Source organism: Lates calcarifer, linkage group LG2 (genome assembly GCF_001640805.2).
Source record: "Lates calcarifer isolate ASB-BC8 linkage group LG2, TLL_Latcal_v3, whole genome shotgun sequence".
NCBI lineage: Eukaryota > Metazoa > Chordata > Actinopteri > Centropomidae > Lates > Lates calcarifer.
In genome coordinates this window covers 7,749,775-7,765,760 of record NC_066834.1, presented here as the reverse complement: position 1 = coordinate 7,765,760, position 15,986 = coordinate 7,749,775, and the positions used below count along the sequence as shown (strand labels likewise).

The 15,986-nt window shown below is 40.6% G+C and overlaps 2 protein-coding genes across 3 annotated transcripts; both read left to right on the top strand.

Moving 5' to 3' along the window:
• Positions 1-10,424, top strand: LOC108887885 (lactadherin). 2 transcript variants are annotated; one of them, XM_018683551.2, is made up of 10 exons: positions 1-252; positions 3,052-3,177; positions 3,253-3,384; positions 6,611-6,724; positions 6,941-7,122; positions 7,229-7,384; positions 7,485-7,629; positions 8,403-8,587; positions 8,682-8,837; positions 9,589-10,424. In XM_018683551.2, exons 1-10 carry the CDS (start codon positions 177-179, stop codon positions 9,730-9,732), a joined length of 1,416 nt encoding a protein of 471 aa, XP_018539067.1. In that variant the 5' UTR covers positions 1-176; the 3' UTR covers positions 9,733-10,424. The 2 variants fall into 2 exon arrangements, with proteins under 2 accessions (XP_018539067.1, XP_018539066.1); XM_018683550.2 differs by having other exon boundaries at positions 8,385-8,587.
• A 1,616-nt stretch (positions 10,425-12,040) lies between these two features.
• LOC108887886 (hyaluronan and proteoglycan link protein 3) lies at positions 12,041-15,986 on the top strand. The gene is made up of 6 exons (XM_018683552.2): positions 12,041-12,329; positions 12,861-13,053; positions 13,162-13,390; positions 13,526-13,671; positions 14,037-14,339; positions 15,140-15,986. The coding sequence occupies exons 2-6, from the start codon at positions 12,915-12,917 to the stop codon at positions 15,427-15,429; spliced, it is 1,107 nt and encodes a 368-aa protein (XP_018539068.1). The 5' UTR covers positions 12,041-12,329; positions 12,861-12,914; the 3' UTR covers positions 15,430-15,986.

Below are 15,986 nucleotides of genomic sequence, written 5' to 3'. Positions count from 1 at the left end.
CAGCTCCCTCATTCATCACGCCGTCCTTCTTTAACATTCCAGTCAGAATTCCGGTTTTTCCGACGGTACTTTAAGGCAGCATTAAGTTAGGAGGTTAGCGGCCGCTTCGAATAGACAAACAAACAAACAAACAAACAAACAGACCTGCGGAACAAACAAAGTACGAGTAAATAAACATGAAACGTCCCGGAAATGTAATAACAGCGTTTCTAACAGCATCTGTTCTTCTACTTTGCCTGTGCTCAGTCAGAGGTAAGTCTGTTTTTCATCATCGACACGTTTAAAACCAGATTAATCGCATTCACACAGAACCTCTGATTGACTCCTGTTGTAAGTTTATGTTGTTAACTTGTAGAATCCCAGAGATTTCTACATATAACACCAGAATTCATTCACTTTTCCATATAATCCTTAAAGGGACTTTTACCCTGTACCATGCCAGCTAGTCTTATTTTCCATGCCCTTTTTTCCCCTTCTCTCTTCACTAGGTTAGTTCAGTGTAATCAGACCAGTTCCTAGAGCAGCTACTTTACTGGGTGATAGAAATCCAGCTTTGAGTTTCCCACTGTGTGTCAAGGTCTCTAGGTGATGGGAAAAGATGGGGTTTCAATTAATGTGGGTTTCAATGGTTGGTCATTTAAATGAAAATGCACGTCTTTCATTTCATTTCACAACAGTTTTAACATAATGATGACGTCTTTAAGATTTTCCATCAACAAATAACCTATGAAAATGACTTCAACATTCAGGGTTCAGTCATGAACATACTGCTTTTCCTGAGAGCAGTCAATATGTAATTTGTACACCCTATATCCCAAGATACCAGCTTATTATTGTCATGGTAAAATGGGTGATTAAATGTGAGGCTACTCTGTTATTACATGCAAGACTCTGTTATTACAAAGTACTGTTTTACACAGTGGTTATATGGTAAGAGCCAGGTCTATAGAAGAAATCTTACTTACAATAGTCAACAGTTCAACAAAGGGCTCATCCTGGTCACAATAAATTTGTTGAGACTGTAATTTTAGATTATATTGTTACGCATTATTGTCCATGTTGATATCTTCCTGGTCATTCTAAGAGATGGTGCAGATGGAGAAGAGAATAACACCATATGTGAACCTGTTCAGAGCCAACAGGAACCAGCTGTCCACTCACTTTAGTTCAACCTGGAAACATCCACACTTAAAACGCTCAGGGTAAAATACAGAGTGCTTTAACCGCGGCTGCTGTTTTTCTGCTGCCATGATGTTTGTATACACTAATGGCTTTTCTCATTACCCACCTGTCAGTCAGGTGTGTTGTGTGTGTGTCCTGAGCCACTCACGAGCTCCTGCACTGTCATGTTGTGTAACTGCTCATTCCTGAAAGAGCTGTATGCTTCTGTGCAACCTGGCTAATCCTGCAAGCTCTTAATCCTCCACGTAGACACACTTCTTGTTGGCAGTGTTTGCTGCACAAAAACGTGTTTACACCTTTAGATTTTCAATTAGAATTAGATGGAGCTGAAATTATGAATAAAAAAAGGCATTTTTCAAGCAAAAATGCAAAACCTCCCCTTTCTAAATTCAGTGCTGCTTTTCTTTGCCTTATATGATAACAAATATAATTGAATATCTTTTAGTTTTGGACTGTTGGGCGGAGAAAACAAGACATTTGCTGACGTCACATTGGACTTTAGAAAGTAATAACATGATTAATAGATAATGAAAAGCGCTATTATTAAAATCTATGCAACAGGAAACACTAACTGTTATCACAGCTGGTTTTCATGCCCATACAGACACCAGACACCTAAATACAGAGCTGAAAAAGACAAACAAAATACTTCTAATAATTTTCTGTTGCCAGTTTTATTAAACCGCATAAAGCTTCTCTGCTGAAACATGTCACTTTAGTAGCAAAGCCAGTCTGCCCAGTTCAAAGTGGCTCGACAACAACTGTCAGATGTGTTCCAGTATGAAAACAGTTCAGTGAGAGAGGGGACAAAATCTGCACATACACACACTCAATATCACTTTCCTATGCCTTATTATTGTGATGGCACACTCAGAAAAAGAGAAGGCCTTCAGTATTCACATTTCCCTACAGGTCTTTATCTCACAGATCCCAAGGGAAATGACAACAAAGTCTAGTTGGAGCTTGAATTATGGCTCTGACGTGGCATCTGATGAGTCAACAGACTGGTTAAAGAAAAAAGAGGAAAAAAAACTAACAAAGATTATGAGTTAAAGGTTTTGTAAGTGTGTGACAACTCCAGTGTGACTCATGAATCTATGCCCTGCCGCTCCCACTCGAGCTCTCTGCCATAATTTTTCTGATCCAGCCAGGATCTGTGACTCAGCAGTGCAGCACCACTGTTGTTACCAACATTCAAGTCAAGACATTTGAGCAACAGGAGAAAACACAGTAGATACATCTTTTTTCCTCTCCCACTACAGATTCTGATACCTGTTAAAACTCAGTGTATTGGCTGAGGACAGAGAACTCTGTAACACATCCTTGTTTGATATTAAAGTGACACTCAGCTAATTTTACACATCACATTCACTTTACTTGTCATAGAGATCAAATATTTTTAGATTATTATTATTATTTTTCAACCAGTGAGAATGTCATGAGGGTTATTTTGGCTTTGGGCTCAGAGACTACAGTTTTTTAGCTGAAAGTTTGTGCTACAAACCGGGGGTGACCTGCTTGACCTGCAGAATATGTAGACTAAAGGATGAAATATCTCAGACTCAGACTCTCAGACTAGTTACTAGTAGACTAGTAAGTTCATTACTCTATCATTACTCTATGCTTATTGGTAACCATTTAACATATCGAACAGTAGCTTGTTCTCTTCAGTTGTGGCTAAAACTTGTAGCTGCAGAGAGCAGCATGACTAACAACACTAACATGAGACCAAGAGTTTCCTTTCAAGAAACAGCAAGTGATTTAGAACATATAGCACCAGTGCATTCTAGTTTCTTGCAGCTTTTAGTGCCAAAATGTGAGGTGTATTTGAACATGACCCCCTTGTTTTTCTCCATCTCATTTACACAGGAGACTACTGTGAGGTGAATCTGTGCCACAATGGAGGAACATGTGTGACAGGTGTAGGAGAGGATCCCTTCATCTGTATCTGTGCAGATGGCTTTGGCGGAGACACCTGCAACCTGACAGAGACAGGTAGGGGAGAAGAGGAATATTTTTGGACACAAAGCACAATGAATTATATGCTAAAACTAGTATCTTTCCTCTCAGGACCCTGCAGCCCCAATCCCTGTAAAAACGATGGGTTGTGTGAGATCATCGCTCCCACCAGGCGAGGAGATGTTTTCAATGAGTACATCTGCAAGTGCCCACCCAGTTTTGAGGGAGTGCACTGCCAGATCAGTAAGTTACGTCTGGTTGTGGTTCATAAACCCTGAGCTGCCTTTTTTGACCTTTGTACTTACACAACTACACATTTACACTCTCAATAAATATTTTTGAATTTTAGCACTAAGACACAAAAATCATAATACTGATGGATAAGAAAAAGTATGCACATGATTCAGATTTGGCCAGGACAAGTCATTAGGTAGCGTAATACAAATACCAGTGTGCTCCACTTTCAGGACATTTTTCTAGAGGTGTGAACACATATGCTGTCACAGTATCAGTGGGGGACAGAGATGTTCAGTCAGCTCAGCAGCTTCATGAAAGGGTTTCATTCAGTGGACTCTGCGGTCACTCTGTTTGGCTAATTAGTGAAAGACCACTCCAAGTCTCTTAGCATGCAAACGCCTTCCGCACAGGTTCAGCACTGAATCTGTTTGTGCTTAAGCTTCAACCAAATCAGATGGGGAATTTGGAAATAGTGAATCCCATCATATCCTCTTAAGAGAATAGCTAACTTGGCTTTGAGTTATTAATTGAATGATGATTCTTGAACTCTTGTTGTTTATTCAGTGACAGTGAGTGAGTTTTTCAAGAATGTGAGCTTTTATTTATCTGTGAAAAATGCCAGAGTGTCTTTTCTTATCTCAGATTAGTTCAAGGACAAAATGTAGAAACTGTAAATGTGTCAGTATGTGTGTGGTAAAGGGGGACAGATAGTTTGTTTCCTGAGTATTAAGGCATCTTGACACAGATGTATCATTGACGACTGAATGCTACTGACCAAACCAGGACTGTGGTATTGTTTACTGTGGCTTCTTTCCTCCTACTGTGCAATGCGGTTTAACTCAAAAGACAGCAGCACTCCCTGCTTTTTTCTTTATTCATTACAATCTTTATACAGAACATTCCAAAACAGTTTATTAATAGAGGGATGACTGAAAGGTATAAGAAAAGGGAGGAAATAAGGGATTATATTTATACCCACTGGATTAAAGAAAGTGTTTCTGATCTATGACTGACACCGATAATTGTGAGCTGAAACAACTAGAAGCGACCTCATAGTGACAATAAAGCTAGAATTATTGTTTGAAAATACAACTTTCGTTCGTGCTATTACTGAAGACATATCTTCTGTGAATGAACAGCTCACCCTCCCAAAGCCCACAATCTGACCACCAATTGCAGTGTTTGTGCAGTCTGGTCGTCCACTCCCAGACATTTTCTAATTTTGATTCAGACAGACGTCATAGGCTGAACTGGTGTCGAGGTGCTGGAATGGAGTGGAACATGTCCTTTACATTATAGACATTAGACATAAGTTCATAGTTTAAACTGATGGTAGTTAAATTGCTATTTCAGATTTATTTTCTTTTTTCTTTTCTAATTTCTTTAATTTGTGCTTCCTTGGCATGAATGTCATGTTAATATTTTTGCCAAAATATGAAGAAAAACATCCCAGTTAACAAAATAAAATGTTCAGTACAGCCAGCACGGTGCAGGCTGTATTTAAAGAGCAAATCAGTAAAGGTTATTTCACGGTCTGTCTCTTGGTAGGATCAGTTGTTTTTCAGTGTTATTAGCTGTGCTGTGCCAATGTTGTCACGGTCATACAGGCATTTGTTTCTAAGTTGTGAGCAATCCTCTTAGTGTTAACTGGAATGAGAATTAAACAGACCCATGTGGCATTACGTCAACCTGTCATCTGCTTTAGTTCTGAAGTAAGACAGGTAAAATAAGGCTGAACAAAAAGTTTCTTTCAATTTTATCTTATTTTGTATTGACATTGACACAACCAGGCACTTTTAATCATGCAATGTATTACTTTGCACACATAAGCCATACCATGATATATATATTTATATATAGCTAGATTGATAAGTAATAATTCCCAGAAATAACTACTGCATAATGTATATATGCAAAGACTAGGGTCTTAATACAGGTCCTACAGTTTTTTGTCATATGAGTTGGTCACCTGCAGTCTCCTGGTGCCGCTCAAGAACTCAAGAACCAAGCTGCAAGTAGGAAAAAGTACTGACAGTGAGGTCTGTTTGAATGGTATATCGTTTGGTCTAACGTCGTCTCAGCCCTTGGTTCAGTATTTCTCTCTGAAAATATTTTGGTTCTGTTTGAAGATGAGTGAAAAGAGAAGTGTGCTATTGTCAAGTTGGAACTACGCTCCCATCCCGCTGCTGTAGATAAACATGTTGTGCAAGTGTGCCACCTAATGGAGATGAGAGAGTGTTACAGGAGCAGAGTTCAATGGGGCAAACAGGAAGTGAGGACAGACTTGCTTTGTTTCCATGGTTACTGGAGTGGAAAGCAGAGTCCTGAGTAGAAGGAGAGAGAAATAGAAATCCTCACATCCAACATTTATTGACTGATTTCACTATTAGCTATATATATCTATGTCATTGACTATATTTTTTAAAATAGATTTTGTAATAAATGTAATTCATGAAAAAAGATGTCATCCATGGTAGTAACTCTTTGCTGCATGTCATCCCCCCTCTCTCTCTCCCTTTCCTTTCCCATCTCTTTCTACTATCACTATCAATAAGGCAGAAATGGCAAAACAAATAAATAAATAAATCTGTAGCCATAGAATCAACCCCGCCTCTGCTCTTAGCCAAAGAGTTCTCATTGTTATTTACTTTACTAGATGTAGTAGCTTTGTGCATATGTGCTAAGAAGAAACTCTTGAGAACTTTTAGTACCACTTACAGCGATTCCTAAATGTTAAGATCTATTGTAAATACAGACCCAGAGCTCTCTGTGTTCTCCATGCTGATTATCTAGTTGCCATAATATACACTCAGTTAGTTTGTGGACTAAGTGATGGCGACACAACATAGATATAACATCCTAAAATCTCCTGTGCCTGTTCACATTCATTGAGTCATGACACAAAATACAATTATCAGCCTTGACCTTTGACCCCTAACCTGTCATGCTCTTTAATCTGGTTGCTAAGACTGTCCCGTCTTCTCAGGGGGCATTTCTGTCAACATCTTTAGATTTAGGAGAAACTTCTTGTCACTAAATGTAGGTTGGAGACATAGTGAGGCTATTGTGTCCATCCACCTGCCTCATCGCCCCACCCTCCTCCCTCTGTCCTCTCTGAGTGTTAGTGAGCAGGTGTGCACCACATCTGTGACCACTGACTTTTTTTTGTTGGTTCTCTATAAATCTAAAGTTAAAAAGAGTTTAAAAAATAATAAGCTGTTGTGTTTTTCAGATGTGAATGACTGTGCCAGCCAGCCTTGTAAGAATGGAGGGATGTGCAGAGATCTTGATGGAGACTACACTTGCCAGTGCCCCACACCATATGTTGGAAAGCAGTGCCAGCTACGTATGTTCACCTTCTCTGATATATATATGTTCACTTTTCTCTCTATGTACTGTATTCACTATTACAAAAGGCCAGTTTTATCAGACATACTCTCTCAATATTAACTTAACATCAGTCAACATAATGACTAAAATGTGGACAGGTTTAAGTGGAGAGCAGAAGTTAGTGTAATTAATAACTTCCACCTTTGATAACAGTGGAATTGCTATGTCCCAGGTTGCATTTCTCTGCTGGGGATGGAGGGAGGTTCAATTGTTGAGTCGCAGATTTCTGCCTCTTCTGTGCACTACGGCATTCTGGGTCTTCAGCGCTGGGGCCCGGAGTTGGCTCGTCTCAACAACCAAGGGATCGTCAATGCATGGACGTCAGCTTCCCATGACAGGAACCCCTGGATCGAGGTGAGAGAGGCCAGACTGAATGTATTAATTAAAACTCTGAGGTGACACTGACGGACCAGTGAGAGCTGTGAGGTTCATTAACACTCAATGTTGTTGTTACCTCCAGGTTAATATGCAGAAGAAGATGCGTCTGACAGGCATCATCACTCAGGGTGCCAGTCGCATGGGCGCAGCGGAGTACATCAAGGCCTTCAAGGTGGCGAGCAGCTTTGATGGAAACAGTTACACCACTTACAGAGTGGATGGCCAACGCAGGGACAAGGTTAGACCTTAACCTTGCATTAAATACATCTTATTTACAGCAGCAGAAACCTTCTTTTTCTCAGCTCATTCATCTCATTTCCTGTGTCTCTGTGCCACAGGTTTTTGTGGGCAACATAGATAATGACAGCACAAAGACCAACCTCTTTGACCCTCCAATCGTGGCCCAGTACATCCGTATCATCCCTGTGGTTTGCCGCAGGGCCTGCACGCTGCGCATGGAGCTGGTGGGCTGTGAACTCAATGGTAAAACACACTGAAAACATCTGGCACAGTTTTAATGCACATAGTATGTTCAGGAACTCAGCAAGATAACTTCAGTTAAAAAACAAATTTGATATTAATGAAAAAGAGGTGGCCTACTGTAGGTTTAAGTCAAATTAAGTGAGAGTGTTTGTGAAGTTTCCATTTTGAGGGAAGGTAAAAACAGTATGTACAAATCCCTGCAGCGAGGAAAAGAAAGCCTCTTTTCCCTCTGTCTCTTGTTTTACTGTGTTGATTTCTTCTTACTGCAGTCTTGCTGACAGGCATAATGACAGTGACAGAGTTTATTTCTTCTGCATAACATCTATCTGTGGTTAGACCACATAGAAAATGTATAGTATAAACAGAAATCTGTGGGTTACCCTCACTATGTCACAATAAAAGCAGCTGTTCCAACCACAGACAGAAACATATTTGTGTTTTAGTCCACCTCAGTCCCTTTTTGCTTTGTCTTCTTTGAACTTAATATGTTAAATGTATACACATTGCACATAGCTCCTCGCACTGCATGCATTCTTCTACTCTCCTCTGTGCGCCTGTCCTTGTTCTTTCCACTTGGTTATTGGTGGGTGTAAAAATGAACTGAATCAGTCACGTGCCTTCTTAAAATGGTGGGTGAGGTTGATTTGTCTTTTCTTCGGGTGTATTCATTTGTCATTTCCCCCTCTCTCGTCTGCTCTTTCTCCCTCTGTCGCTTTCCCTCCCTCCATCTTTCCACTCGCTTTTTGGATTCATAGTTTATTCAAACACGGCAGGTTGCTCAGAGCCTCTGGGAATGAAGTCTCGCCTCATCTCGGATGGGCAGATTTCAGCCTCCAGCTCTTACCGCACATGGGGCATTGACACCTTCACGTGGTACCCTCAGTTTGCCAGACTGGACAAGCAGGGAAAGACGAACGCCTGGTCTCCTGCCAACAACAACCGCTCAGAGTGGATCCAGGTGAGGGAGCCGTCAGTGGTAAAATGTCATCGCTGACGCCGGCAGATGTTGCAGATTGCAGATTGTGTAACTGTTTTCTTTGTCCCTCCGCCAGGTCGATCTAGAGAAGACAAAGCGCCTCACAGGCATCATCACTCAGGGGGCGAAGGACTTTGGGGTGGTGCTGTTTGTGTCAGTGTTTAAAATTTCTTACAGTAACGATGGAGAGTCATGGAGTATGGTGAAGGACGAGAGCACCGGCAATGATAAGGTCAGACATACATCAACCAATAAAATGTCTTTCCCTAATAGAGTAGACTATATATGTTTGTCTTAGTAAATGACTCACATTTAAATGCAGAGTTTTTTAAAAGCATTAAATGATTTAATACCTTTTTTCTGAGGCATTTTTGCATCAACCTTAGTTCTTTAAAAGGTAATACAGTCTTCTCCACCACAGCCTCTTTTTCTGAGAGGAATAGGAAATATTTTTTCTCCTGCTCTTTAATGGATTGTTTTGGCTGTAGTGTCTGAACTCATATGATCCAATAAAACTGTTAAAAGAGCTTTGATGTTTTTACTGAGCATAGAGCTAGCAGGCACATGACATAATGCTGCTGCCTGGGGCTTTGTCTGAACGTCTGGGTGAGGCTGGTGGGATCTGGGCTTGTCACATTGTCAAAAAGCAGCACAGCTCAGTTTGATTAACAGCTGGCCATGAAGACATTTGGTAGATGTTAACACCAAAATGTGCTCATTCAGCTTGGTGTTGGTGTTCTTGCATGAACAGACTGGTCAGGGGAGCAGCATGAAGGAGAGGAACATGCTTATTAAAAAGAACTGTGACTGGCCATTCAAGTATCTGCATTATTCAGATGCTGATACAATCCAGAAAGTAGACCTTGTTTTGGAACATTTTGCAGGAGTGCCAGGAGAATTGAGCAACACATGCGTCATATACACTAACATTTTCCCAATATTATTATTCTTGCTTTAACCGTAACCTTAACATTTATTTTTAGCTTTTCCAAGGCAACATTGACAACAACACCCATAAGAAGAATCTATTTGAGCCTCCATTCTACGCCCGCTATGTTCGAGTTGTCCCCTGGGAGTGGCACGAGCGCATCTCTCTACGTATGGAGCTGCTGGGCTGCGATGACTAGAAACTCATTGATAACCATTTATCAGAGCTCCATCTTCATCCAGCTGCTCCGTCTCTTCACACAGAATGGATGTTAAACAGAATCATCTGTTTATTCCACGGAGATGATGGTTGCTGAATAGCTTGGACTTTAACACTTGTAGCACTTTCTGACTAGTGACTTTTTTATGTTTATGTTAATAAAACTGTTTGACATTACAGCTTGTAAGTGCTCACAGAATCTCCTATTGAGTATTCATGCTTTTAGTAGATTTTGATCCCTACAAAATTTGCACAGATTTGCTCATAGTCTGTATTAGCTCCTTCTAAGAATCTAAATTTATTTCAGGCTCTCTCATATCTGGAGACTTGATAACTTCAGTTGTATGCCCCACACTAGGAAATAACCCTATTTTTGTAGTTTTAACAGTCTGCAGAGGATGGATGATAAACATCCTCACCAGCACACTCAGTATATCTCACCATGTCTGTTGTCTGGCTGCTGTTTTTGTTACTTGAGCACAAACTAGCATAACGACACAGGGCCTGTGCAATATATTGTATATTTCGGCATTTCCAACTATCCATACAGAGAAAATATGTCAAGGATAAAAAATATTTTTTTTTGAACTGCAGCACACTGATGGAGTCAATCAAATGTTTGAATTGTAAACTGTAGGGATTTTTGCATCAAGTTTTTCATGTGATGTCTGTTTTTTACACATTTTAGCAGGTTTTCGCAGCTTCAGTCTTACATTTAATTTCATTGTAATTTAACCCTTTTTACAACAAATGTGAAGATGTGTAGAAAATAATTATTTTACATCCTTTTTTAAAATCTCATTGTTGGTCTTGAACTGAGATCATTTATTAAATGTTTTGAAAAAAAAAATCTGTGTGTGCTTCTTTTCAATCAAGAGACACAAAACTGTTGACAGTAAAGTAAGCAGTAAACAGTTTACTTCCCACTGCTGGCCATAGACTCTCATGTGGTCAGACAATGTTCATGTCTGAGTGGGTGTTGGTGTTCTTGCATGAACAGACTGGTCAGGGGAGCAGCATGAAGGAGAGGAACATGCTTATTAAAAAGAACTGTGACTGGCCATTCAAGTATCTGCATTATTCAGATGCTGATACAATCCAGAAAGTAGACCTTGTTTTGGAACATTTTGCAGCCCAAAGCCAACATGAAAGGAAGCTACAGTGGAACTTTGCATTTGACTTTCTTGCACAAACTCTCCCAACACGACAAAGGTGTTGTGAGTCCTCTCCGTGCTGGACTACCTGGCTTTGGCCTGCTGTTTACGAGAGTAATTACACCCTGTTAGCCCTTCATCTCCCTGCTAAGCTCACAGCCCTGGTATGCTTGGCCCCTGGCAACAGCTTTCATCTCTATGAAATGAATGCTGTGGAGGATGGAGCATCTCTGTCCTCACTGTGTCTGTGTATGTCTACTGTATGCTGATGTGTATTTGGTGTATGTTTTGCAGCAGGGTGTCCTATAAAAGATCATAGTGCTTCCAGGAAAACACAGCTGCCAGCTGGTGTGATGTGGGGACCCTCTGCAACAAACATCTGTTTGACAAAACAACTGGTCTGTACTTTTAAGACAATAATTCACCCAGTGTACTTCAACTGTTAAGCAAAATAAAATTTTATCACTTCTGTTAAAACCATATTTATACTACAGTTCATATTAACATTAACATTACATTGGTTAATGATGAGGCTTAGATTCTTTCAGTAAAATAACTTGGTCCTAAATCTTTAAATCTCTAGTAGCTCTGCAGATAATGTTGAGGAACTGGGAAAATTTAAATGTAAAGAAAATCCAATTTTACTAATCCACACTGGACTGTAAATATTCATAAAATATATACAAATAGAACAAAGAGACGGATAACACAGAGACAGGAAAATTGTAATGTGCCGTCAGAGAAAAACAAACAAGAAAAATTTAGATGTGTATATATGATCATACATCAAAGACAAATCAATCTTAAAGTACATTGAAGGAAAAATGAATAAGGAAATAAATAAATACTAACAATTGCAGGGTTACATTGGTTAAACCTGAGTACAGAGACAGGAGTAAAGTAAGTTAAATAGTACAAGAAGAATTAAGAAAGGAAAGGCAACAAAGTATGGGGGAATTTAATAATAATAATAATAATAAAATTTTGCCATAGTATAAAAACTGCCAATGAATTGACAACACTTGTTACTGTGTCTGAAATTATTACCACTGATGAATGAAACTGGGCACTTCTCCATATGAGGCATCACTGTGCCCTCCCTTAACTCATTGCAGAAACACACTGGGAGGTTTATAGCCCTTTAGCCTGAGCTGTTGTTCCAGTTGCGGCGATAGAGCAGCATTAACAGCCCTGCTACTGTTACAGCGAAAAGTAAGAACAGGTAGACTGAATTATTTGCACCTGTTTTATCATCAACGACGCCTGGAGAAGACTACACCTATAATTGCTGTATTTTGTTCTTTGGCCATTAACCACTGTGTCCTCTGAGAGACACTGAACAGACTGTTGAACATCTTTGTGTTCAAAACTTCCCTGTCGAAGGGACAGAAACCACGCAAGCAAGATATCAAGGTGTTTTGCGGTGAGTGAACAAAATGACAGTGCGTCAAATGTGATCTGTACTCTTCATATGAGGCACTTTATTAGTGAAATGAGCCTCAGATTCTGACATTCGCTTTTTAAATTTATCATAACTTTAGCAGCTTTTTTAAAATTGCTCTCACCTTGCCTCCGGGTGTGTTATGTTCTTAAACGGTCGATAATTGTCACAGGTGGTGGCAATTAGCAAATGTCGGTATTTGCTAATGGATAGACAGGTGAAAAAATATACAGTGATAGCCTGTCTACAGTGTGGGAAAATTATAACGCAATTCAACATTTATTTTATTAAAATTTTTGGAAATGCTGTAACAGGTTTGTGGAAGAACAAAGTAGCATTAAAACATTATTTTCACTAACTTGTGCAGGGCGCACCAGAGCTGTCGCAGTAACAGAGTTACATCTTGATGGAGAATAAATAGAGTTTTTTGACATGGTGACATGCTGCCTACTACTGGCAAAGTCTTGCCACAACATCCGATTAAAGGACTAACGAGCAGATCTCTCTCCACAGGCTTGAGCACTGTGCAGAGACCTCTAAGGATCAGGATTTGTCACCACAGCCTAGATGATGATTTGTTGCCTCCGAACACTGCAGCTGTTGTTTGGGGCTCAGCTGGTTGTCTCAGACTGGGCCCTGACTGCCCCCACAATCCCAAACAAGTTCCTCTACCATCATTTCCTCAGTGGAAATGGCAACAAAGAAAGTATGCACATGATGTATTTCACCTGGCTTCAGGTCATATTTTTTATGTATATATAGCTGCAATATTTTTAAGCTCTGTTTTTAGATGAAATGTTTATATGTCCCACAGTTCATTTGAATGGTGTGGAACTCCATGTGGACTCTGATAAGACACCAGTGTTTGCAGTCAGGGGGGGTAATGTCACCCTGCCATGCAGGTTTTGGTTTGAGCCTGAGCTGAGTTCACAGAGAGAGGTCAGGGTCAAGTGGTCCCGGCTCCCTGCTGCTGCCGGGGGACACGATGAGACAGACGTGCTGGTGGCGATCGGCTCCCGCAGTCGAACATTTGGAGAGTTCAGGTTGTTGAAAGGACAAATACTTCATTTCAATTCATGATTATTATTATTATTTTCTGTCATTAGTGGCTATTAGAGTTTGTTTCCCTTTAACTATAAGTCACAGTGTGTGTGTGTGTGTGTGTGTGTGTTGGTCAGGGGTCGTGTGCAGCTCAGACAGGATTTCCCAGGAGATGCTGCACTGTTGATGACTGACCTCCAGTTGAATGATACAGGCCATTACCGTTGTGAAGTGGTGGACGGACTGGAGGACAGGAGCACTTCAATTCATCTGGAGTTACAAGGTACAATATGTCCACAATGTGGCAGATATTACACAGAGCCTACGTATAATTCTATTCATGGATCAATGTTGGAGATAGATTGCTTAATGTACCACAAAGAGACATGAAATGACTACAAACAACATGGCAGATGTAGACATTTTGTTTCTCTGTCAGTCTGGGGGCATTAGAGGGTGGTGTGGGGGGTGCTTTGCCCTATCTGTAATAAACACACCAGTAACTGTAGTAGTAAGGGAAGTAGCAAGAGTAGATGTACTGATACTATAATACAAATATTTTAAGTGAACATGTTACTGTCTCTTGTTATACTTTGAAGTCCATGTACTTTCTCTCTCACAGCTGTCTTAATTAACTGCTCCACCCAGGTGTGGTGTTTCCCTACCAGCACCCTCGGGGTCGTTACCACATGAGCTTCCTGGGAGCCCGGCAGGTCTGTGAGGAGCAGGGCTCGTCACTGGCCACCTTCACACAGCTCTTCCAGTCCTGGAAGGAGGGCCTGAACTGGTGCAATGCGGGCTGGCTGGCTGACGGGACAGTCCAGTACCCCATCACTCAGCCCAGAGAGCCCTGCGGGGGCCACGGCCTCGCCCCGGGTGTCCGGAGCTACGGCAGACGGCACCTGCACCTTCATCGCTACGATGTGTTCTGTTTCTCCTCTTCGCTCCAGGGTGAGACCAACACTGTCACAGGCTCAAAATCTAGTTGTAAGAAAAAAAGGCCTTTTTCACAGCAGTTTGACAATTTGACTTGTTATAACAGGAAAAGTACAGGTGTTAGTAATAGCAATAATTAGCATTCACAACACCAGAACCTGGAAACTGAAGCTTTTAAATGGAGTTCAGAGGTCATTAGCTTTATTGTTTGCACCTGTGCTTTTCCTACAGTGAAGTGGTGTCATTATTTGAAAAAGTGACACCCTCTGTTTGGTTTTCATCAGCAAATACAATTCAGTGCTCAAGTGCCACCACACTGCTTTAAAACTTAGCTCTCTGCCTCTGTTGCCTCACCACTGTAAAAAATGTGCAGCTGCATTAAACCTGCACGGACTTCAGCCCAACAGTGAACAATTGTATTGCACTGTTAATAAAGTATGAGTGTCAGGACATCTTTTCCCAAATGTTATACACGTTACAATTGTTCAAGGCCAAGAGTTACAGTATATATAATTATAAATCTAGCCTTTTTTTCTGGTAAATACCAAAGATTCATTTGTTTTCCTCCATAAAATTGATTGAGCTTGTCTCAGTTGCCATTGTTCTTGTTGTCTTCAAGCAAGAGTAGAACAGTCACAGTGACCGTCTTTAACTGTTAAATCTCTTAACAGGATGAAAGGAAACTTACATAAATATTATCTCTTTATTGCATTACAGTGTTGATTATTCCACAATTAAAAGTAAATAAGCAGCATAAAAAATCTAATCTAATGAGAGATCTTTAAATATCACAATAAATGTGTTTTCCCTCAAAGGGAGAGTCTACTATTTTCAGCCCTCTCACAAGATGAACCTGACGGAAGCTCAGAGGATGTGTCAGGCAGATGGAGCAGAAATCGCCAAAGTCGGACAGCTCTACGCTGCCTGGAAGCTGACAGGGTTGGACCACTGCGACGCGGGCTGGCTGGCTGATGGAAGCGTTCGCTACGCCATCACCAGGCCACGCAAAAACTGTGGTCCCCCTGAGCCAGGGGTCCGCAGCTTTGGCTTTCCACCCCCACAGCACAAGCATGGAGTCTATTGCTACAAGGCAGAAAATGAGTGAATATAGATCCTTACAGCTTCCTCTGTCACGTCAAAAATTTAAAGTTGACACAGATTTCTTGAAAATATGTATCCCTCTGAGCATCATTAATACTGTGTAAACTAGTGGTTCCCCACCATGCAATAAAGCACCCCCACTGTAAACCAAACCAGGGATGTTGCAGTTACACAGTATGACACTAGGTCACCAGGATGCACAAATATTGCTTCAGCTAATAGATAAAGAAAAAGGGATGGGAACCACTGCTCTTATTATATCTTTCTATTAGTACATTTGTCTCTGTGAATTCCTCATTTTGTACAAAACATTTTCTTTACTGTGATGTTGTCACATTTATTATATAAACTACTGAAATCAGTATTTGTAAAGTAACATCTGTACTTGAACTTGAAGGTCTATTCTCTGATGAAGACCATGACGTGTGCTTCAAACTCAGAAAAAAATAGTAACTGGACCTTGAGTTGAGCTCATTTTGTTCGTGATACTTCTACTGTATAACCATGTGCCTCAGGTGATCACAATAAGGAAGGTGTTGGCTGATCCATTTTTACATTACT

What these genes read in the sequence shown, in the direction of transcription:
- LOC108887886 (XM_018683552.2), top strand. Translation starts at nt 12,915, where the DNA reads ATGATGATTTGTTGCCTCCGAACACTGCAGCTGTTGTTTGGGGCTCAG. An exon ending in TGGAAATGGCAACAAAGAAA is followed by an intron (nt 13,054 to 13,161) that starts GTATGCACATGA and finishes TATGTCCCACAG; the next exon opens with TTCATTTGAATGGTGTGGAA. An exon ending in AATTCATCTGGAGTTACAAG is followed by an intron (nt 13,672 to 14,036) that starts GTACAATATGTC and finishes TGCTCCACCCAG; the next exon opens with GTGTGGTGTTTCCCTACCAG.
- LOC108887885 (XM_018683550.2), top strand. Translation starts at nt 177, where the DNA reads ATGAAACGTCCCGGAAATGTAATAACAGCGTTTCTAACAGCATCTGTT. An exon ending in CTGCAACCTGACAGAGACAG is followed by an intron (nt 3,178 to 3,252) that starts GTAGGGGAGAAG and finishes CTTTCCTCTCAG; the next exon opens with GACCCTGCAGCCCCAATCCC. An exon ending in ATGGCCAACGCAGGGACAAG is followed by an intron (nt 7,385 to 7,484) that starts GTTAGACCTTAA and finishes TCTGTGCCACAG; the next exon opens with GTTTTTGTGGGCAACATAGA.